Genomic DNA, 22,967 nt, shown 5'->3' with positions numbered 1-22,967 from the left:
CTCAACTCGAGGCTCGACGCTGTCACCTGACTAGTACTCAGACTTGTTTTGTGACCTATCGCCTGAATAAAGAAGCTAAAACACGCTTTAGTCAAATCAGATTAAAAATTCTGCTTAATATTCTAGCGATATATTAGTATTTATACATTTTATTTGATGTAAAAATTCTGTGAATATTTGCTAAAGGTTGTTGAAAGCAAACCAAATAGTGTTTTGTCAGTTATGGTGGTTTCCTTTAACACCAGCAGATGGCAGCAGAGTACCACTACAGTAGAGATGAGGCTTTCAAGGTCTGTCGAGATTATCGGAATTAATAATTATCACTCGATCAACAGCAACAATAATAATAATCATAATAATGATAATAATAATGATAATATACCTTTACTTATGTTCATGTTTTTTTAAGTGATTGACAACATGACATTATAAACAAAATATATACAATATAAACAATTGTGAACAAAAGCACATATGAATTATCAATGCTTTTTTTGTTAATACTAAATACATTGATACCCATGGAACAGGGTAAATAAAAAGAAAAGGAGATAAGTAGTTTAATTAACATAAGATTTTTTTTTAATTAAAGATGTTTTTAAAATGGTGGCTAGTGGAACTGACACTGGACTTTAAGTGCAACATCTCCATACTGCATCAGTCACTTTGACAACAGTTAAATGCCTTGCTGCAAACTCATTGCACTACCTTTACTTTTGCTGCTATTTTAAGGCTTTCATACTTTTATGTACTGGCATTCTTATATAATATATGAGATAAGTTAATATTTTGAGCAGGTTTCTCATTATATTGACTTACAGGATCTTTCTTGACATCACATTGGCAGAAATGGGCTTCAATACTTTTCAATGTATGTGAGTTTTGAGAAATGACAATCTTGAAGCTTGATGATTGATACCTTCAGCCAGTGGCGATTTCAGACCCTTTTAGATGTGCTCAAGCACCCCTAAATTTTATCTCAGCACCCCTAAAAAATAAATAAATTGTTGTGTTGTTTTTCTTTCTTACTAAAAACTATTTTATACAACTTTAATTATTTTTGCAAGCCTGACTGTTAGAGATGGGTAAAACACTTATCCTACAGGTTCAAATGGTTTTATTTTAACAGGTTTAATGTACTTAGATAGTTCTGTCATTAATATTGTCTTTCCCTCAGGGTTCATTAACTATCCTCTCTGTCCTCTCTGTAGAAATCTGTGATTGTTTATTTTGAACCATTATTATTAAACACTATAGTAGATCACTCTACTATTTATTAAGATTTCTTGTTGTAGCCTAATTAACGTTATCCAGTGAAATGAGTCATTTAGCAGGAGATTTTAACACTTACAGGACATTGTATGTCAATTCTCATTAGGAGCTGAGGCCCTAAAGGTCTGATCCTACAATCGCCCCTGCCTCCAACCCTCAAGATAACACAGCTAATGAATCTTTCTTCCTCCCCTCTATGTCTCTCTAGTTCAGGGGTGTCAAACATGCGACCCGTGGGCCAGAACCGGCCCGCCGAGAGGTCCAATCCGGCCCAGTTTCCTTCTTCCTCTTTTCCTTCCTTCCTTCCTTCTTTTCCTTCCTTCTTGTCTTCTCTTCTCTTCCTTCCATCTGTCCTTGCTCCCTTCCTTCCTTCCTTCTTCCCTTCCGTCTTCCCTTCCTTCATTCCTTCCATCTGTCTTCCCTTCCTTCCTTCCTTTCCTTCCTTCTTGTCTTGTCTTATCTTCTCTTCCTTCCATCTGTCCTTGCTTCCTTCCTTCCTTCCTTCCTTCCTTCCTTCCTTCCTTCTTGTCTTCTCTTCTCTTCCTTCCATCTGTCCTTACTTGCTTCCTTCTTTCCTTCCTTCCTTCCTTCCTTCTAGTCTTCTCTTCTCTTCCTTCCATCTGTCCTTGGTCCCTTTCTTCCTTCCTTCCTGTATTCTCTTCCTTCTCCTCCTTCTTTTCCTTTCTTTTAATGATCCGGCCCACATCAGATGTTGTGTGGCCCTTGAATGAAAATGAGTTTGACACGCCTGCTCTAATTCTTGTGGTTGATAGTGGTGTTAATCTTTACGAGGAGCACCTGAAGGCAGCACGGAGCCTTCCGTAGAATAAACGAAACTACAACTACAGCTCCCCGTCTCTTCTTCGCTGCTCTACTAATTTGTGTGCTGCTGCAGTATTTTGCGGGACAAACACAAAACAGTTGCTTTAAGAAGAAAAGGCAACTTTACAGCCTACATCATTATGGCGCATTACAGAGTAAGTTTGTTGTCTGTCGTTTCAGTACTTGGGAAAACTAACTCTTTAGGTCTTAAACTTAAAGAGAGCTAAGCTAAGGTTAGCAAGCTGAGAGGGGCGACTGGCCACCTGTGAGAGCTCATGGTTGAGTTTTTTTAGTAATGATTGGAGCTTGTAAATGTTTGTGGCCGTATTACTTTTGTTTGTTTTTTTTTTACATTGACCTTTCTGGTTCTTCAGGTTAGATATTTTTGAACAGCTTTTAGCTTTTAACAGGAGCTCGGCTCAATTAAATGGCAAATGAAAAGATAAGTTTAATTAAGTGCGGTTTTCCTCACTGTAATCATCCCTCCTGTCCTCCATACTTGCTTTTAAGAAGTCCCCCTCAAACGTGCTGTCAATGAAAGTGTCATTTAGTGCATTTTAAAGTTTGTCTGAAGCTTATATGGGGCTTCATTAGTCTTATTAAGTGGATATCTGTCACATTTACAGCCTTTTTAGCATCAAATTCCCTCTTTGTGTTTCCCTGTTGAGCTGTGGTGGAAGTACAGCAACAAAAACAGGGACTAAAAAGACTGTAATGTTGAAAGATATCTACTTGATTTGACTCATTTTGAAGCTTCATATAAACTTCACAAACCTCTTTTAAATGTATTTTTACACCACAAAGAGGATTGTGGATTTTTGCCCCCCATCATTTACATAGAGAGTGTATTGTAAAGTGATTTTAAAAAAAAACTATTTCAATGTTAATTTGTGCACCTGACCTCACCTGTTTTCATCCATGTTTTGTGTTTTTTCAGTTTCTAGAGAGAAGTCTAGCTTTTAAACACTGACCTCTTGTGATGAGTTGATATTAATTAATGAATTGCTTTTTTTTTTTGTAATCTCTCAACAGGCTCCAGACCCCAAAAGGGAACAGTTTCGGAGATACTTGGAGAAAGCTGGTGTTGTTGACAGCCTTACCAGCGGTATGACGCCTCTTCTTAAAGTGCTCGGACCATTTTCACAAACTTGACTTCTCAAATTAATCAGTTTAATATTGTATTCACACAAATCAGCAGCAATGCACTTTGTATCAGTACAATACAGTCTAAATAAGTGAGTTATCTTTTCATTTGGTGAATATATAACTAGCATTAAGTAAATATGCCTACGTCTGTGCTAGAGACTCGTTTCAGTCGTTGTAAAACCTTGTTAACATGTTTCTCTGTATTTCAGTGTTTGTTGCTCTGTATGAACAACAAGAAAAACCCACTAATGCTCTGGAGTATCCTTCCATCCACATAAATCTGTTCTTCACACTCGAACCGCAATCACTGTGTGTTTCCAAAAATAGTGTGTGGTGACCTCAGCCTGTGATTCAGGCTCATACTAAAACTCCCAAACAAAAATAGTACTGAAGAGAAAAGTGTTGCTCGCTGTGGATTCTTTAACCGACTCCTCCCCAGATTTCTGAAGCAGCACCTCGGCGCGGCGGGCCAGGCCTCCGCAGACACGGAGGCTCTACAGCAGGAGGTGATGGACCTGAGGCAGAGGTGCTCACGTCTGGCAGAGGAGAACAAAGACCTCAGAACAAAAGTAAATCTCATGCTTGTGTGACAGTAGTGAGAATTGTTTCTAATGATAAATATTTAACCCTTTATTGGGCAAATAATTATATTTGGTAACTTCTGTAAATATCCCAAAATATCCTTCCTTCCTTCCTTCCTTCCTTCCTTCCTTCCTTCCTGCCTTCTTTCTTCCCTTCCTCTTTTCCTTTCTCCCTCCCTCGTTCCTTATTTCCTCCGTCCTTCCTTCCTTCCTTTCCTTCCTTCCATCTGTCCTTCCTCCCTCCCTCCTTCTCTCCACCCTTCCTTCTTTCCTTCCTCCATCCTTCCTTCCTTCCTTTCCTTACTTCCATCTGTTCTTCCTCCCTCCCTCCCTCCTTCTCTCCTCCCTTCCTTCTTTCCTTCCTCCATCCCCCTTTCTTCTTCCTTCCTTCCTTCTTTCTTCCCTTCCTCCCTCCCTCCTTCTCTCTTTCTTTCCTCCCCCCTACCTTCCTTCCTTCCTTCTTTCCTCCGTCCTTCCTTCCTTTCCTTCCTCCCTCCTTCCCTTCCTTCCTTCCTTCCATCCTTCCTCTCTTCCTTCCTTCCTTCCTTCCTTCTTTCTTCCCTTCCTCTTTTCCTTTCTCCCTCCCTCGTTCCTTATTTCCTCCATCCTTCCTTCCTTTCCTTCCTTCCATCTGTCCTTCCTCCCTCCCTCCTTCTCTCCACCCTTTCTTTCCTTCCTCCATCCTTCCTTCCTTCCTGTCCTTCCTTCCATCTGTCCTTCCTCCCTCCCTCCTTCTCTCCTCCCTTCCTTCTTTCCTTCCTCCATCCCCCTTTCTTCTTCCTTCCTTCCTTCTTTCTTCCCTTCCTCCCTCCCTCCTTCTCTTTCTTTCCTCCCCCCTACCTTCCTTCCTTCCTTCTTTCCTCCGTCCTTCCTTCCTTTCCTTCCTCCCTCCTTCCCTTCCTTCCTTCCTCCCTCCTTCCCTTCCTTCCATCCTTCCTCTCTTCCTTCCTTCCTTCCTCCCTTCCTTCCTTTCAGTGAGTGTCCTATAAAGGGTTAAAATAGTTGGTAGTTTCGTACAACATACTGTAAAAAGTGTCTAACCTGTATACCTGTTGTTTCCGTCTCTAGCTCCAGCAGTACGAACCTGTGTCAGAAGACGCAGCCACGGTGGACTAGAGACCCCAGCAGAGCTTTGGCACCATTAATACAGCTTTTGTTTCTATTACTGTAACTTTAAGTCCAGACGACACTGTTAAGTGAAGGATTTTTATGCAGCTGTTTTTGTAAATCTTATTTCTATGTTTCTTAGAATTTAAATTATTCTGTACATGTATGTAAATAAGTTTTTTTCTTGTTTGTTCAGTATTTAGTAAATCTTTACAGTAAGTATGTTTCTGTACGATTTAGACAAGTCTGTTCTTTAGACATCGGACTTTTTTTTTTTTCTTTTTTGAGGGCTTTATGTAAGAAAATAACCAATATGTGTTTTTCTGGCGTTGTTATAAGCACAAACGCACCACTCAGATCTAAATGACTGTGGGACAAAGACAGGTCAGGTGAAAGTAAACCATTGTAAAAAAAAAAAGCTCAGAAATGTAAGTCACTGGTGAAATAAAGCACAGCCTTCTAATGAAAAAATAGTTTCATTGTTTCACTCATTTCTGCACAACAGTGTTTTAATTAGGTCATTTATTGGATTGTCACAGGATTTAGATACTGTGATTACTGCTTTCACAGATAGCTGCATCCAGTCAATATTACAGGACACAACTCTGTAATCAACATTTTCTTTGTTGGCTGCAGGAAATTATTAGTGTTTTATATCCTTGACATCCTTTTGTCATTATGGATTAACATACAGCTGACATTTACATTTGGTTAAATCTGTACAGGTTAACTGGCTATTTCCTCTCAATCTAAGTTTTGACTTCCTGCTGATACCTTAAAACATATGATAGGGTTACAGTGATCACACACACTGCTGACAAAATGATCTGGATGACATTCTGCCTGTTTAGTTTTATTTAATGTAACAATGCTATTTGCTACACATCCAAAAAGTACCTTCGTGCTTTCACAGGTAAATACTGGGGATAGTCCTCCTTATTAAAATGCAGTTTTATGTTAAGTACCTTGAACTGCAACTTATGTTTAAAAGCTGCTATACAATCATGTTTTTCTTTTACTGTTGACTCAGAAAAGTGAGTAGTATAGAGCAAAAGGTTTAGATGTATTTGTTGGGATTTACTGCCCTGAATTAGCTGGTATTTATCATTGTAATTAAAACACCTGTGACGGCTCATCCTGTGTCAGACTTTTCAAGCAATACAATTCACTTATTTTTCACAGTATTTTGACAGCAATACATGAAGTAGGTCACGATATAAAACAAACGTTTATTCCAAAACAGCTGGAAAAACATTAAATATACAGCACAGTACACATCTGTTCTGCATTAATAATTAATTTCACTAAAATCAGTTTACAGTCAGAGTTGTGTAACTTTAATTGCAGTTTGTCTCAAATGCAGTCCAAATAAATACTTGTAATTTTTGTAACTAAATCCATAATATGAGTTTGAGTGTAGACATGACAGTCGGTTGATGGGTAGATTTGTAATAACGTGGATTAAGATTGAACTGTCTGTGTTTAAAGTTTATATTTGCAGGTCAGGTGCTCGCCTGCTGCTCGTGTTACTTGCCATTGATGTTTTGCACGTAGAGGAAGGAGGTGATCTTGGATTGTGCCCGGATCCTGAGGTGGAGTCATCCAGTGACTCTGGGGTGGAGGGCCGGCTTTGATGCTTGGCCAAAGGGGGTCCACTACTAGGTTTTGCACCTCCATATGAATCTGTGTCGGAGCTTTTACCCTCCAGTACTGTGGCGCATTTGAAAGAGCCATGAGACTTCCACGGTCTTCTTGCTGCACTTATTGGCAGCGTGGGTAAGGAGGAAGCGTGACATGCCCTCTGTGAGCGTTTTGGAGAGTCTGGGCTCCCTTTTTCACTGCCCTCCTTACTGTGTGTGGGGGGGTGCAAAAAGTCCTCAGCCTCCTGCTTTGGTTTAATTATGGAGTCACTGCACGGAGAGCACTGCTCGTTGGTAGTCGAGCTGCAGTTATACTCCGGGGGACTTTGAGCTGAACATCTAGAATCATCCAAATCCTGCTGATTGGCCAGGTCGCCCTGAAGAGGTAGAAAAGTTGAAGGTTTGATAAGGTTTGGGTACATAATTGTGCCCTGGGCTCTCTCTAGGTTGTAGTCACTGGGTGCAGAGGCAATGGTTGCCTTTCGAGCTGTACTGGGGCATATTTGCACTACAGATTCTTTTTTATACTTGCTGGCATAGTAATCATCAAGGTCATCTCTGTCATCTCTCAAGTGAGGGTAGAAGTCCAAGATGCCTTTTTTGAGCTCCTTGTAACCCAGATGCATGATCTCCAAGATGTTTAGGAAGAGAGAAATAGCAGCAATGCATTGCATGAACACCATAAACACACTTTTCTCAGTTGGTCTGGAAACATAGCAATCTACAGCATTGGGACAAGGATCCCGCTCACATTTGAACAGCGGGTAGAGGTGAAAGCCATAAAGGATGTACTGGCCTGTCATGAAAGCCACTTCAACAACAGAGCGTGTGACAACGTGAGCCACATATGTGCGGAGCAGAGAACCCCTGAGAGGAGCTTTGTTCAGCTTCCCCTGATCAACCTGTTTCATCTCCCGCTCAATTCTCTTCCTGGTTTCTGCCAACTCCACATCTACCAACTCCAACTCCCTCCGCAGCAGTGCCTTCTTCCTCTGCCGCTCCTTCTCCAACGCCCGGAGCCTGTAGAGAGCGTGGCCCATGTAAACCAGTGAGGGAGAAGACACGAAAATGACCTGCAGCACCCAGTAGCGGATGAGGGAGATTGGGAAAGCTAGGTCGTAGCACACATTTCTGCAACCGGGCTGCTCAGTGTTGCATATGAAGTCAGCCTGCTCGTCGTTCCACACATCCTCAGCTGCCACCCCAAGGACCAGCATGCGGAAGATGAACAGGATGGTGAGCCAGATCTTGCCTACCATTGTGGAATGGATATGCACCTCCTCCAAAATCCCCCCAAGGAAGTTCCAGTCACCCATCTTCACTCTGCCATTATGACTGCGAGGAAGGCATTGACAAAGAGAGATTGAATAATTAGAGAAGAAAATCTGCCGAGACACATATGGTTCTCCTTTGGTCAAGTAAGTTGGATTTTAAATAGACAAAAAAAACAAGCACATTGAGAATATGAGCAACCTTTCAGATTTAGTTAGCACAAAAGAACATTTTAACTAAACCACCAGAAAGTTAAGTCAAAGAAAGATTTTTAGTAACAATGAAAATATAAAGAAGTTACAGTACCTCTCAGCTGGAAAAATGAAATATTAACAAATACCAAACTGTAGTAGCAGTGGAGTAATAATGCAATGTGTCACATATTTGCAAAAAGATAAAGTAAAAGCACACAGCAAAGACTTGTACATCTGCAGATATGATCCCTTGGCTGTTCAGCTATCCAGTTTTGTCTTAATGAAACCATTCCCTTCAGCAGTGTCATTATATAAAGCAAGGCAGAGTCCTGTTTAGTTGTTCTTTCCATTTACCTTGCAGCAGCATGGACAGACTGCCGGTGGTGACTTAAATCCCCTCGGGTCATGCAGCTCTGACACGGTCACCAAAAAGTTTTAGAAATCGTTAGCGTCCTCCACAAACCCCTGCACATCACCTAAACTTCAGTGACACGCCTCCGCTTTGGTGTTGCCAGAAACAAAGTGGGAACAACTGAGCTGCTGAGGGAAGAGTGCCAGCACTACTCTGTCCAGAGGAAGTCGATACTGACAGCTTCATTTAGATGCATTTAGATCATGGCCCCACATTGATGGGGTTGTAACCAGTTGTACACAGATATTGACCTCAATCTTTTGAGGTCAACTTTTTGTTTTTTGTATGCCTTGATTTAACTTCACATTTCCACACAGCAGAGTTGTATGGATTCAGCTTAATTGCACCAACAGCACAGAGCTTACACTGAACATATTTATGGTGGTTCATTTGAGTATGTGCGTCCAGTCTGGATGTAAACAACTTACTTGCTCCATGTACCAACAAAGAGACGGAAATACACAGTTCCAATCCCCTCCCACCATCAATACCAGTCAGTTATCCTCAGAGGCCTTGTTCAATCAATAGTTTTCTACTATGGCAAAGTAATCAATGAGTCATCATGTCCAATTTCATACCCCGCTGCTCCTCTCTGGGTGTAAATAAGTTCTCACTGCACTTGTTATTTTATCCCATTTGAAATAAAATGTACAAGAAATTTATCTCAATGGATTAATGCTGCTTCCAGCGTCTGTTGGCCAATTTCACCGTTGTGGAAATGCCTCAGTTTGATAAATATGGTTGTTATCTTTGGTCAGTCGTTATATAATAGCTTCACACCCATAGCATGAGGTGTTTATTAACTGTTATATAGTTCTTTAAATACACAGAGCATAACATCTACCTATTTAGTTGACGATACTTGTCATCAGCAGGAAAAAGCAAATCATAACTGACCTGTTGACAACATCCAACTCAGTTCAAGATTTTTTCCACACATCTGAAAATATGAGGTTATGCTGAGCTGAACTTTTTCCCTCTGTCCTAAAATCTCATTCTGCCAGATTGTTGCCCTGCAGAACAGGATTGATTTAAACTAGTCTGGTACAAACACATTAGGGGTACAGAGGGTCACACGGAGGTAACAATATTGGGAAAATCCCAGTGCTGTTTCTCTTTTTTCCTTCCAATCACAAAAATCAATTTTTACTTGTGCTTCAGTCCCTGTATTATTATTTTGTCACCAGGATGTCCTCTGTTCTGCTATTAGCAGAATTATTAGCGCTAAAAGACTAAGATCCTTATTAATATGAAGCACATACACATTCTTCTGTAAGAAAATGAAATGCAAAACACGACAATGAGTGCTTAGCAGCAAATATTTAATTTAAAAAACAAAAAGTGAAATCTTGCAGACCTTTTCAGGTTTTTTTAGCCATCTTACTCAAATGCAGAACTTCATGGGGTAAAATATAATTTCCCGCCAACAAGTTTTGTTAAACAAGCTTATAGTGATTGAATATTGATGCACTAAGTAACATTGATGTGCTAAATCTGGAAACTATGGAACTTTCCACATACAGGAAGTTGCCACAGGGTCACACTCAAACACATGAAACGGAGTCCCTGCAGCATCACACAGCACGTTGTTACTATACACACACACACCATGTTGTCTACTAATCTTTAGACATATTGATAATCAATTATCCTACTATAAGGAAATTAAGTCTTTACTTTTCATTCTGTAGTGTAGGAGGTATACGGTCTTTGGTCATAGCTTCCCTGTAATCTTAGAAATTAAGTATGTTTCATAAAATAAGAATTATTCCTAAATAATAATCTTTGCTCTCTCACACCAAATGCTTTCACTGACCAACAAGTTACAGTTGATAGTATTTCCAAAAGTTGGATGTTTGTGTAAGGGTAAAGTTTGGATTGGATTGGATACAAAACAAACACGTGACAATAAACTATCATTAATCTTAGTGAATTTATAAAGTATTTGTTTACTTCTTTTCAACAGGATGAGACTGAAACAATAAAGTGGCGTTCAGCCATGGACTGATGGTAAACCAGTTTGTTTTGCTTTAAAAAAAGGAAGCGGCCACACCAGCAGTTTTGGACATGTATTCCCCTTTCCCTGAGACTTCCTTGTAAATTTGCGTCATCATACAGCTGATGGCTGCGTCATCAATGTGGTGAGGGACTTCCCCACTTCTAAGGCACATTTTAAGGAATACTGGAAGTCTATGAGAGTTTATGATTCAACAGAAAACTAACAACAGCATAAATGAGTATGAAATCATTCCATTTAACAGCCTGGTCATTATTTCCTGTCAATGAAAAGTGACATATTCACTGATAATCATGAAAAGTACAAAAAAGATCCACAAACTTACAAAAACACACACACACACACACACACACACACACACACACACAAAGCTGCATCAAAGATAAAAATTAGACTTAACTCTGTAAAAAAAAAAAATCAAATGATTCAGTTTAAAAAAAGGCATATTTTCATTTTACTGTCTAAAATGTAAAATACGCCTTCTGCATGCTACAAATAAACAGCAGGGGGCACCCTTCCACTCAAAGACACAAATACAGCACTTTTAAAAATGAAAATCTAATATAACATTTAAAAAGCACCTGTGCACTGCATTCACAAAGTCCCTGAAAAGCAACTTTGCTCTAAAACACATCAGTAAAATGTAGTTTCCTGAGTGTGACATTAAGGCTAATAGGTGGTTCAGTGCAGATTCATGGTGCTGGTGAGAGGAAGATATTGAAGAGTATAGCAAAGATCACAAAGACTACATAGCCCACTATACAAAGCCAGAAACGTGGATCTTTCAGTAGCTTTTTGTTGTAGGCGCTGAAGAAGACGTAGCCGATGGTCATCCCAGCCACAATTCCTCCAAAATGGGCCACAAAAGACACCTAAGAAGAGAAAACATGAGGTCAAATTTCAGATTTAGTCTGCAAGCCTCTTCACCAAAGCATTGTAGTGACCATAGACCCCCAGGTAATGTCAGCCTAATTAACCTGAAAAGTGGGGAACACCCAGAAAAGTTGCAGGACCAGTTTAACAGCAAAAACAAATGAAGAAAAGAGGGTGAAAATCAGGTGGGGGAGGAGATCAGGAATCATGTTTTCATTGTGTGGAGTCATAAGATGGAAAGACAAACAAGCTAAAAGAGGGGAAAACATGTTTTTCGTTATTGTTTTCTTATTCAAAACTGAAACTGAACATAAGGAGTCAAATAAAGTTTCAACACAGTTATAGATACAGATTACTGATTAAAAAAGCGGAGGTTTGTGTGTACAGTGTAGGTTAAATCCTCCCTGCGTACATGTCTACACAGGGAGGATTTAACTCCCACTAAGAGCTGCCGATCTTGTCTGCAGCCACAAGCTAATGCAGTCATCACAAGCCACTGTTGGTTTTAAGGGAGGTTACCTGTATTTCTCTTGAGGCTCTATCTATGTCTGAAAAGGTTAAGTGAGACCTTTTGTTTCCTATTTTGCTGAAGTCTACTGTACAGAGCAGGAAGAGGGAAATCATACCTTCTTAACGTCGTCATGGCTGACGAATCTTCTGTAGAAGGCAAATCCAACATCTGTGCCAACTGGAAAGCAGTATTAGATTAAACATTTCTGAAGAGTGATCACAGTAGTTATTTATTTAAAAAAGAAAAAAAGGATAACCTACCAATAACCACTATGACAAGGATACGAAACACTCCAAGGAGAGGAATCATCTCTCGGAAATTCTGTGAATCAGCAACAAAAATATTTTCATAGCAGCTCTAATAAATTTACATAGAGATAAGATAAAAAAGCAGCATAAGGTGAAAACAGGCACAGCTGGCTCTACTAAGGCCTGCATAGGTAGAAATAGCACACTCATCAGTGGAATGAACTTTATGACGTGTATGTTTCATGTATACTTATCATTGTCCTTAAAAGGCCTACATATTATACATTGTGTTCTCTTTCTTTATTCAATACAGCCTCCTGTGAGAACTATTATTCATGTCTACGCCCAGTTACAGTACAATCAAGCACATCTACAGAGGAACTGCCCCACACTAAACTAACATAAACAGCGTCTCATGTTTTACCTGCACAGCTTGTGTTTTAATTATATTGTTCGTCATTTGTGATGCAAAAACATCAGATTCTCTCACATTCAAAGGAATAAAAATGTTAGCCTCCTGATATTAGTTCAATAATAAAATACAAGTGCTGATAGCGCTTTGAGCCGAGGAGTCAATCATACAGGATGCTAGAGGAGGACACGTAGAGACACATCTATTTAAATGGTAGTTTAGCCAAATTCACTGCATTTTAACACCAAATCTGGTCACCTGTTTTTTTTAATTACACTGAATTTAAACTTACCACCACTGCATTCATAAAATAACCTCCAATGAGGGCATAAACACCCCCAGAAGCCCCCACCAAGGCATGGAGAGGATCAAAGATGGAGCTGGCGAGAGAGCCTGAGGGAAAGAGCAACAGGAACGATCAGGTTTGCCGTCAGTGGCATTTCTGAAAGGCACGACTCGCTCTTACACAAACTGGAAAAACCAACTTCAACACGAGTAAATGTCAGATGTCTGCAGGCACAGGATTCCCAACCTCTTATGAAACCCTGCAAACTTAGGATCTTGAAAGATTTTATAAGTCTGTATTAGAGGAGGAAAAATGAGAGAGTGTTTCTTACCGGCCAAGACGCCAGCAAGGTAAACCATTCCCACTTCAAATCCTTTATGGACCAGTTCCAACGGGATGCCCAGCAGAAGCTGCATCACCAGGTTCCCCAGGATGTGCTCCACACTGGACAGGCAGAGGCATATAATGAACACAATATACTGCATCATGGAGGTGAAATCATACCAATGAACAGGAGGGTGGACAACATATACTGTACTGTTCTGTGTAGAGTTGTTAAGGGGTAAGACTGGTGTATATATATTTCTCTTACTGTCAACATTAATGAAAAGACTAAAAACTAATATATGTTAGTCTGCCCTCTCTGTACTTTCTCACACTCAGCCCATTGGTTCCTACTGAAGAGGTTCATATATAAAAACAAGTCGCAATATAGTGTCACTTCATTAAAAAGACTACAGCTAGGCTCTTTAGTTTGTAACAAATGTCATCTAACGTCACCAAATGTGATTATTTGTTCGGGACCATTTTCAGCTCCAGATTTGTACATATGTGGTGCTCTTGTAAGTATCTACAACAGCAGGATGCAGCAGTGGGACTGAATTCAAATGAAATACAACGATTGGATTGCAACATAAATGAATACAGTTGACTTTTTAAAATAAAAAAACTATATACCTGCTTATTTCTCTCTGTCTTTCTATTTATTTAACTGAGAATCATTTTTTCCAAGAATTAAATGACTCCCTCAAATTCCCATGGTCACTGTGGCTCATTTCTGTGTTTAAAGAAAGCAAAAAATTATTGTCTTTGGACAACAATGGAGCTCTGCGGCTCAGAGGAATAACATATCAGGCTCTGAATACACAGACAACACTAGTTAGTGGGATCAGTTCATTGTTTCTTTTCGTCTTATCGTGAGATTTGTTGACAATAGGAAACACACAGAACTTCACCAGACTTATCCTTTGAGCAAATATCCCGTTAAACACCTCTCTCTTGGGTATTGGCAAATGCAGTGTTTCTGTGCAGTCATGAGGTTCGTTTTTCCTGTGTTTCTGTTGGCTATGTACTCTTCATTTTTGGCACTTTTTTACTTGGCATATCACACAACACTGAAGTGGTTTTACAAATGTGGCGGCAAGTCGGCCAATTAAAATCTGGCTATGTTCCAATCTAACCAACTAATAAACCAGTAATTGTCTGACACTGTAACTGTGATTCACAAAAGTCGCAATCAGTAACGCACACTAAATGATGTTGTCATATAATGCAGCAAGGGGGAAGAAATAGAAAAATCATCCTGACTGTTGTCCCAACCTGAAGTCTAATAAATGACCTCTGCATTGAACTGACGGCCAATAAAAAGCCCCTGAAAGATCATGCGCTTCATCAAACTGGTGTTTACTGTGGGCCAGGATACTATGCTGTTTGTCCACTCCACCTTGTGACTCAAGCTTTAACCACATAATGATTGTGTCTAACAGCCCTGCCCACACTTACCCAGCATGGACAAACATGTAGGAGATAAAGCGCCATGCTTCCTGTCTCTCATCCGGCTTATATGTCAGGGGGCTGTTCCAGATGCCTTCATCCAGGGTCACCCACTGCTTCTGTGGCTTCCATGCAGCGTAGTAGATAAACACTGCCAACTAATGAAGAACAGAGAAGGTAAACACATTATTCTTGGATTAGGTAGGTTAAAGCAGCAGGTTCGAAGCATGAAGCCAAATCCCAAACAGCTGAGAAAATAAAAACAGGAAAAATGAACTTGGAGTACAGATGTTGAGGAATGCTCCCCCAGGGTGGCCGTACATAGGAGCTCAGATGTCTGAATGCTTATATCTGCATGTGTATAAAGCAAAGACGAGCTGACAAAGAAGCTCAGTCGATGTTCACTGACTGAATGTCCTTCAAATAAGAAAGTAATCACAGACATTCAAATGCAGTGACACTGGACATCTGGGAGCTACAAAGAGTGAGCTGTTCATGTCAGATAATGAATAGGAAATATGCAAAATGCTTACTGAAAAGATCCAACATCCTTCAGTTGATTCTGACAGCAGCATGAGACAGCAATGTTTTACAGATTTCTCTACTTTCCCCAAAGTGTATCTTTCCATCCTCAAATTGTAATAACAGGAAGAGAGTCACTACCCAAATTAGGTCATCATTTTGCCATTTCCACAAATCAACCACTCATCCTCCACATTTCTCCAGATGTGTTTATTTACTTGAATCTTACAGTCTACAGACACCGTGGCTTTCTGTTTACACATTCTGGTAGAGCAGCTTTGAATCCCATCATTAAAAGCCAACTGCCCCCGACTTCAGTCTAAAGCCACAACTCATGCAAAACTACTGTTTTCATTGACACTGTGCCTTCTGCCTGCTTCTGGGCAACTGCCCTTCATGAATATGGACATTCAGAAGAGACTGCGCAGATGCCAAAAGAGACGCTTGTGGCTGCACAAGAGCCTCTCAGAGTGGAGCTCTGAAAGCAAAAGCTACCTTTTTTTTCCCCAAATGTTAAATCTAGACACAGCCAAATAAGGCTAATTGTTTCTCTTAGTGTCATTATTGGAAGACATTCAACCTATGCTTCCACATCTTCACTCTGCTTAATATTATTAACCCTCCTGTTGTGCTCAAGTAGGAAGGAAGGAAGGAGGGAAGGAAGAAGGAAGGAAAGGAGGGAGAGAAGTAGGAAGGAAGGAAAGGAGGGAGGAAGGGAGGAAAGAAAGAGGGAAGGAAGGAAAGAAGAAGGAAAAAGGGAGGAAAGGAGGAAGGAAGGAAGGAGGGAAGGAAGGAAGGAAAGGAGGAAGAAAGGAAGGAAAGGAGGGAGGAAGGATGGAAAGGAGGGAGGAAGGAAGGAAAGGAGGGAGGAAGGAAAGAGGGAAGGAAGGGAAGGAAGGAAAAAGGGAGGAAAGGAGGAAGGAAGGAAGGAAAGGAGGGAGGAAGGAAAGAGGGAAGGAAGGAAAGAAGGAAAGAAGAAGGAAAAGGGAGGAAAGGAGGAAGGAAGGAAGGAGGGAAGGAAGGAAAAAGGGAGGAAAGGAGGAAGGAAGGAAGGAAAGGAGGAAGGAAGGAAGGAAGGAAAGGAGGGAAAGGAGGAAGAAAGGAAGGAAGGAAGGAAGGAAAGGAGGAAGAAAGGAAGGAAGGAAGGAAGGAAGAGTCAAAACAGATGGGTCAATTTGACCTGGGAGCACAACAGGAGGGTTAAGGTAAATCTATACAGTAATTAACACCATGACATTATAGAAGGCGAGTTTTATAATGTCACTGTGTGTATACTCAGGGCGGAGCTAAAGCCTCACCTCTCCAATACTGATGAGAATGATGAAGATGGGAGGCGGGCAGCAGTTGGCCCGCTCCATGTACCCTTTGCGGTGGTCCTCTGGGAGCATCCATTTGGAGACCAACCGCTGAAACTTCTCACAACACCCTAGCTTCCTGTTCCCATCAGGCTCGTCTTCTTCTTCCATCCTTATCCGTCGTCCATCTCGGTCCACAGGAAACGGCTCCTGCTGCTCGACGTCTATGTCATCCATCACTGCTGCAGTCCTACACAGCACATTACATATGTTTGGATTGACTGTGGCAATATGCATTTGTTTTCTTATACTGTTTACACACATTTTCAATATTTTTGGGTGTTTTACAAATTATTTAAGACTGTTTTGAAGCAAATTTGTATTTTATATGAAATTGTTTAATTTTGGCAACATATTTAACATGTCAGTAAATTAATTTGCTTAATCTGCAACTACCTTGGTAATATTAATCATTTTTGTATTTTTTTTTAAAGAAGAAATGCCAAATGTTTGCTGATTCCAGCTTCTCTGCATCTGTTAATTGGACAAAACAAGACATATGAAGATGCCACCAGCTCTAAGAAATTATAGGAAATTGATTTTATAAAAACAATTTATAAAAAAAGACTATTTATCAATTAATTGAGAAAATGATCATCAGATTAATCAAATAAGAAATGAATAATAGTAATGAGAAGCCCTACATAGCATTATAGAGGATTTTATCTATATTGTCCATCCCTATTCTGACTCGCTTACTACTTCTCATAAGATTTAAGGCGCCCAGAAATAAAGTTAAATCACCATAACAACGTTATCACATGTAGATGTAGATTAACTTAGTACGGATTGCTACTATTTTTAACACATACATGATTACCTACTATTGATTCATCTGATGATTACTCTCTCAAGTAATCATTTAGCCAATGAATTGTCAGAAAATACTGAAAAAGGCACACTATAATTTCCCATAATACACAGAGAGGTATTCAACATCATACTGGGGTTAAGGGTACACCTGGGTTTATCACAAATATACACTTCTGACACCAAGAGACACGAGAGAATTATAAGGTATAGTGTGTGTGTGTGTGTGTTTTGGTGTATGTCAAACCCAGGTGGGAAGAAACAATACTTGAACTGAAAACAAACTTTGAGTAAAAATAAAAAGCTAATTATCAGATGTCTGGTGAAATAAATGTATTTTAATAACATTAGAATAAATTCCTTCAGTGAGAACTTGTTTACAGTAAGAGCAGCTGTATCAGAAATAGTATTTCTTCCACTTTTGACAACTAAAATTAGCTTATCATCATTGTTTACCTTTAACATTTCACTGATTGAACATTAGCTGATACTAATTCCAGGAAAACAGTTCAAATTATCTCAAAGTGACACTAGCTCTGAGTAAATCAACATTTCCTGTTTACTGGGCGTTTCTGGGGACAGTTTTACCCTGATTTTGTGGTTTGCTGACTCAAGCTGTCCACAGCTTAAAATAACCTACATCCAGTTCAGGCTCCTCACCAATGTAAAGTTAACATTTATTTGTTTTAGAGTTCAATGAAATCAATTTAAATGTGACCTACTCACCTAAACCTTCAACAGGAAGAGTGCGGGAGGCTCCAGGTGATCCCAAACGCATAAATACTGACTCCTTTAAACTAATTCAAACAGCTCCAATGTGAAAGATGAAAAGTACATCGGTTCATATACAATCAATTAGTTCAAAATACTGTATATCCGTGTTCAACACTATTCCTCCATGTTTCCAGAGAACCTCTTCTTCGGACCGACCGCTCCTGAGAGATCGAAACAAAAAAAAAAAAGCGCTTGGAGAGATAATTATAGCCCTTTCATTGCCTTTTCCTGCAAGACGCTTCCTTCCGCCTCCCAAACAACCCGTCGGTGTTTTCCTCTGTCAAGTCTACCACTGCATCGGTTTAAAGTAGCTGTGACTATAAATGATTAGCCGCGCGCTCCAACAAAAGCCTACCTGTTCTTCCCGTGCCACACCTGAGGTCAGTGACGTCACCGACAGAAACTGAGCTGGGGGGCGGGGGGGGGGGAGATGTTTTTACACCAACGCACACGGCAAAGGGCAATTATAAAAACACAGACTATCTTTCATTGCGGTGTCATAAACATTCAAACTCAGTATGCAGGAATTAATTAAAGTGCACCCATCTCCCCAATAGAGCATTAATATTACATTACCTCGCAGATGCCAGAAGGTGGCGCCAGAGCACACAATTATAGTCAAGTGAAATTGTTATATTGCCATACTATGTAAAACAAATGGACCTATGTAACACTTTGAAAAGCAGATTAAAACAGTGTATGTGTATGTGTGTGTGTGTGTGTGTGTGTGTGTGTGTGTGTGTGTGTGTGTGTGTGTGTGTGTGTGTGTGTGTGTTTTAATGCATATTTATATTCTGCACTTACACTTTTACGGTTGTGTTACGACTGTACTGCCATTTTATGTGAAGTGGGTTACCCTGTGTCTAAATGTGCTATATCTAAATAAAGTTGGACTTGACTTAAACACTTAAATACGAGGTACACAGAATACAAAATATATTAAAAATAAATACATATCAGGAGACATAAAAGAAGATAAATAAAATATCCACTATACCACCTTTAATATCCCAAGTGGTATTAGGTGACTAAGTATCTGCAAACTTCTATGTGCAGACAGTGGTTAAAGGTCTGTGAGTGTGTATGTTGGGTTTCCTGTAAACTGAGTTGGGTCAGGATGGGGGCAGTGGATTGGATCAGTCTGATGGTGTGAGTCAGGGTAAAAGAGGTCACTCAGCCCCGAGGTCCTGCATTTCACACTTCTTATTTCAGAGGACTTGAGAGTTAAACGCCTGTTTTAGGGGTGGATGGGATGTCTGATTTGGACCAGGGTTATTATAGTTAACGAAAACTAAGACTAAAACTAAAACTAGCAATGAAAAATTAATTTAGTTAACTGAAATTGAAATAAAAACTACAATTAAAACAAAAACGAAAACTAAATAAAAACTAAAATGAACAATGTAAAACTAAACTGAATTGCAGATAAATTCAGCTTCATTACTTCCTGTCCTGCAGCAGCCGTGGTTAAAGAATGAAATTAAAAGGACTTATATATGATATGATAAACCATATTTGGTGTCACACATTCTTTCATCCTTTTCAGCTTCTACAAGTCAAGGCTTTCTCTTAATACCTGAAAAACTAAAACTAAATAAAAACTAAACTAAAACTACTAAATCACTTGATGAACTAACTAAAACTAAACTGAAATAAAAAATAAAAAATAAAGAAAATTTCAAAACTATAATAACCTTGATATGGACTCTAGTCTCCGGTGCTGGATGTCAGGGTTAGGGTTAGGGTCTCTGCAGGCGGTGCTGTGCCTATCCTCCCACACCGTGATGCAACTGTAAAGGCTGCTGAGCCGAGATTTCCTCAGTCTCCTTAGAAAATGCAGCCGCTGTTGTGCTTTCTTGAGCCACTGGGTGATGCTACATGTCCATGTGAGAATGTGGAGGCTAAGCAGCACCTCTCTTCACCTCAGTCTCACTGATTATCAGAGAGTGATGAAGTATTCTCTCCTCCCTCATGTCCACTATCATTTACTTTAATTTAAATCATTCAAAAACATTAGAGTCACTTTAAAACTACTTTGCAGGTTGTTGGCAAAAACTGCAATAATGCTCATCTGTCCTGATGCCTCACAAACAAAATATTTTCGAAATATTGCTGTAAATCTGCTTGAATAGGACCAACAATATATCTAATGTTACCAGCAGGGGGCGTAAAAGCGTCACCTTGAACACCATGAGAAAGCCAATGGATGAGTAATTTATATTTTATTTAAATGCACACCTTCAGAAAAAGTTTAAGGACAAAACTTTATAAAAATTTAACTGCCCAGGATGCTCGATATACTTAGTGACATACACAAAGTATAACCACATATATAAACACATATATTATATTATATATTATTTAGTCCGTTGGTTGATTTAGGGACGGTGCATATTTGTATACCTTGTTGTAGTCACTTTAAGAATAATACAGAATCACATTGAAAATATATTGATCCTTAAGTTTTTTAAATAGTTTATATACTGTATGCATGTAGAGCAATAAAGAAAGAATGGTAATGTTAGTTAAAAAACACTACTGTACTACACTATATTGGCAGGTACTGATTAAAACATGAAGACACAGAAGCACAATGACAAAAAATGACTAAATATAACATCAATGTGTATTATCAGGCATTTCTGGTTATAGAAACACGCAAAGCAGAAGCAGAAATGGCTGATACAAACATAAAAAGCTGCACCTATGGAACTTCAAATACATAAATTACTCACAGGCACAGTAAAGGACATGCAGATACATACTGTTAGGACACAGCACAGACTGAGGACAGCAAGAAGTGATTTTTAACCCTGGCAGAGAAGTTGACATGTACTACAAGATGCAAAATAAAACTCTGATTTAAGGGTCTCCTGTGAAGCTTAGTGGTCTGTCACTGAAGATGTTCCTGTGTTCATCCAACATGGTGTCAACGGTGTTCACAGGTATTGTTCATCATGCTCAGTAGTTGGAGAAGCATCCTCTTCCCTGACACCATTTATTTCCATACACAGGACAGAGCCAGCTGCTCTCAGGCTGCAGCCCAGATGTAGAACAACATGGCCAAGAGAAAGATGACAGAACATCTGCAGAACAACCAGAGCCTGCTTAGGAAGCAAAACCAGCTCTGAGCTGTCATAAAGGGTGCTGCAGTACTCAGATCTCCCAGATACTTGCAATCAGGGGCACCAACAGGGATTTTAGGCCCCATGAAAAGATTGGGCCCCACCACCAGGCACAGGCTGTAACCACACCTCCAGAACCAAAGTGACCCACTCAAAGGTTTAAATTACTCCTTGAGGTCACAGTAAAGGCTGCACTATCATCTTGGCAGAGAGACATACTTTTTCTTTCCTCAAGACAGAGAAGACAGCTGGAAAGCGGGAGTCACTTTGGTGCAGCATTCCTGTGGCACTCAAGGTCAGAGGATAGGACTGTCTGACTCCCTAAACGCACAGATGGGTAACTGTGTTCCCTTGTTTCTAAAAGAACAAACCAATAGGCTAATTCCATTACTGTAGATGCACTGAGTATGACCATTTATGGGCATAGAGTACCCATGGTACTATCTGAATCCTCAGAGTCATGGTGGCATCGTGCATCAGACGGATGTATTGATAATACTTTGATTCTCTTCTCCTGGACTCCTGGGCACTTTTTTTAGGGCCCCTATCAGTCATGGGCCCTTAAAATATTCCTAACGTATGTAATTTGTATTTTTAACAGGGGCAGTGCACAATAAAACATTAACCTTATATAAAACAAGGAGTTTTAGCATGTTGCTATTTTCCGCAGGTAGATGGAACATACAATGAATTGAAATCAATAACAGCATTCACAAAGATGTACAAAATTGCAATGATAAAATGATCAATACACAGATTTCCACATCCTGAAAAGCGTTTTTGACCCCTATCCCCCCACTTTTATAAATATATATACGGCACCCCGGCTTACAGTACCCAACCAGCTCTACATCCACAGTTTTGATTGGAGAGAGGACACAATCACATCACCATTATATAACGTCCTTGTCTTAATGACACTGAGCTGAAGGTGTTTGAGCCCACACTGCTCCACAAACCTGTGTTCAGCCTGTCGGTCCCCAGTCATAATATAGTCATCTGAAAAATGGTTCATGCATAATAAATTAATACATCTAGTAACAACAACAGAGACACTCGGTCGGCTACCAGAGGAGAGTGCAGTGTCCCTATAAACCCAAGACATTGTTTGGGAAATCATCTTTTGCCCTTTTGTGGACATAAGTACCCTCACAGAGCTGATTACAAACTTTGAAACCATATCATGCTTGACAAACTTTGGATACCATCACAGCAAACTTGTACATATATGTGAATTAGTGCGTGTGTGTGTGTGTGTTAATAATATTAATATTTTGCACATATTTGTGAAAGTTGGGGTCAATGAGGAGACAAACTGTTTTTAGGATGTGGGATTGACTATGTACAATTTTATTGCTGTAACTGCACAAATATATGAATTACTGTGATTAGGTGGGATGGGACATGGGGTTGATGTTCTTAAAATTTCATGACCTGGTGTTTTGTACTCCAATAACATCCTATTGTCTCATTAATTGATCTAAAACCTGGTACAATAGCTCCTTGTTTTTATACTAGGTTAATGTTTTATTGTGCACTGTCCCTGTCCCCATTACATTACATTAGTAATGAACCTGAGTCTGAGGAGCAAGCTTTTCTTCAAAGTGACTGTTTTGTTACAATTAAGTTTAAGTCTGGTTTTCTGTTTTTTGTTGCGGTCACTTTAAGAAGCACAGGATGTCAATGACAGGAAGTTATGTCATGTATTATGTCATGTGACCAGTAGTCAGAAAGTAAGCAAGCATGGCACAGAAAGCTGTTATTTTATTGTATCTGAGCTAGTCCAGCAACATCTGCTTACATCTCATGCCTTTG

At 39.7% G+C, this 22,967-nt stretch overlaps 3 protein-coding genes across 3 annotated transcripts; 1 reads left to right on the top strand and 2 right to left on the bottom strand.

The window, feature by feature from the left end:
• Nucleotides 1-2,133: 2,133 nt before the first annotated feature.
• Nucleotides 2,134-5,338, top strand: LOC128366593 (c-Myc-binding protein-like). The gene is made up of 5 exons (XM_053327330.1): nt 2,134-2,249; nt 3,127-3,199; nt 3,450-3,498; nt 3,680-3,809; nt 4,890-5,338. Exons 1-5 carry the CDS (start codon nt 2,235-2,237, stop codon nt 4,935-4,937), a joined length of 315 nt encoding a protein of 104 aa, XP_053183305.1. The 5' UTR covers nt 2,134-2,234; the 3' UTR covers nt 4,938-5,338.
• A 1,079-nt stretch (nt 5,339-6,417) lies between these two features.
• On the bottom strand, nt 6,418-8,441 carry gja9a (gap junction protein alpha 9a). The gene is made up of 2 exons (XM_053327321.1): nt 8,389-8,441; nt 6,418-7,903 (listed from the first exon to the last, which is right to left on the bottom strand). The coding sequence occupies exons 1-2, from the start codon at nt 8,439-8,441 to the stop codon at nt 6,418-6,420; spliced, it is 1,539 nt and encodes a 512-aa protein (XP_053183296.1).
• A 2,707-nt stretch (nt 8,442-11,148) lies between these two features.
• rhbdl2 (rhomboid, veinlet-like 2 (Drosophila)) lies at nt 11,149-18,168 on the bottom strand. Its single transcript, XM_053327324.1, has 8 exons — nt 17,980-18,168; nt 16,387-16,633; nt 14,576-14,724; nt 13,125-13,237; nt 12,800-12,900; nt 12,108-12,168; nt 11,963-12,024; nt 11,149-11,335 (listed from the first exon to the last, which is right to left on the bottom strand). Exons 2-8 carry the CDS (start codon nt 16,618-16,620, stop codon nt 11,156-11,158), a joined length of 900 nt encoding a protein of 299 aa, XP_053183299.1. The 5' UTR covers nt 16,621-16,633; nt 17,980-18,168; the 3' UTR covers nt 11,149-11,155.
• Nucleotides 18,169-22,967: the final 4,799 nt, after the last annotated feature.

The sequence above is a fragment of the Scomber japonicus genome, chromosome 10, assembly GCF_027409825.1.
Source record: "Scomber japonicus isolate fScoJap1 chromosome 10, fScoJap1.pri, whole genome shotgun sequence".
NCBI classification, from domain to species: domain Eukaryota; kingdom Metazoa; phylum Chordata; class Actinopteri; order Scombriformes; family Scombridae; genus Scomber; species Scomber japonicus.
This window is presented reverse-complemented; position numbering and strand designations above follow the sequence as displayed.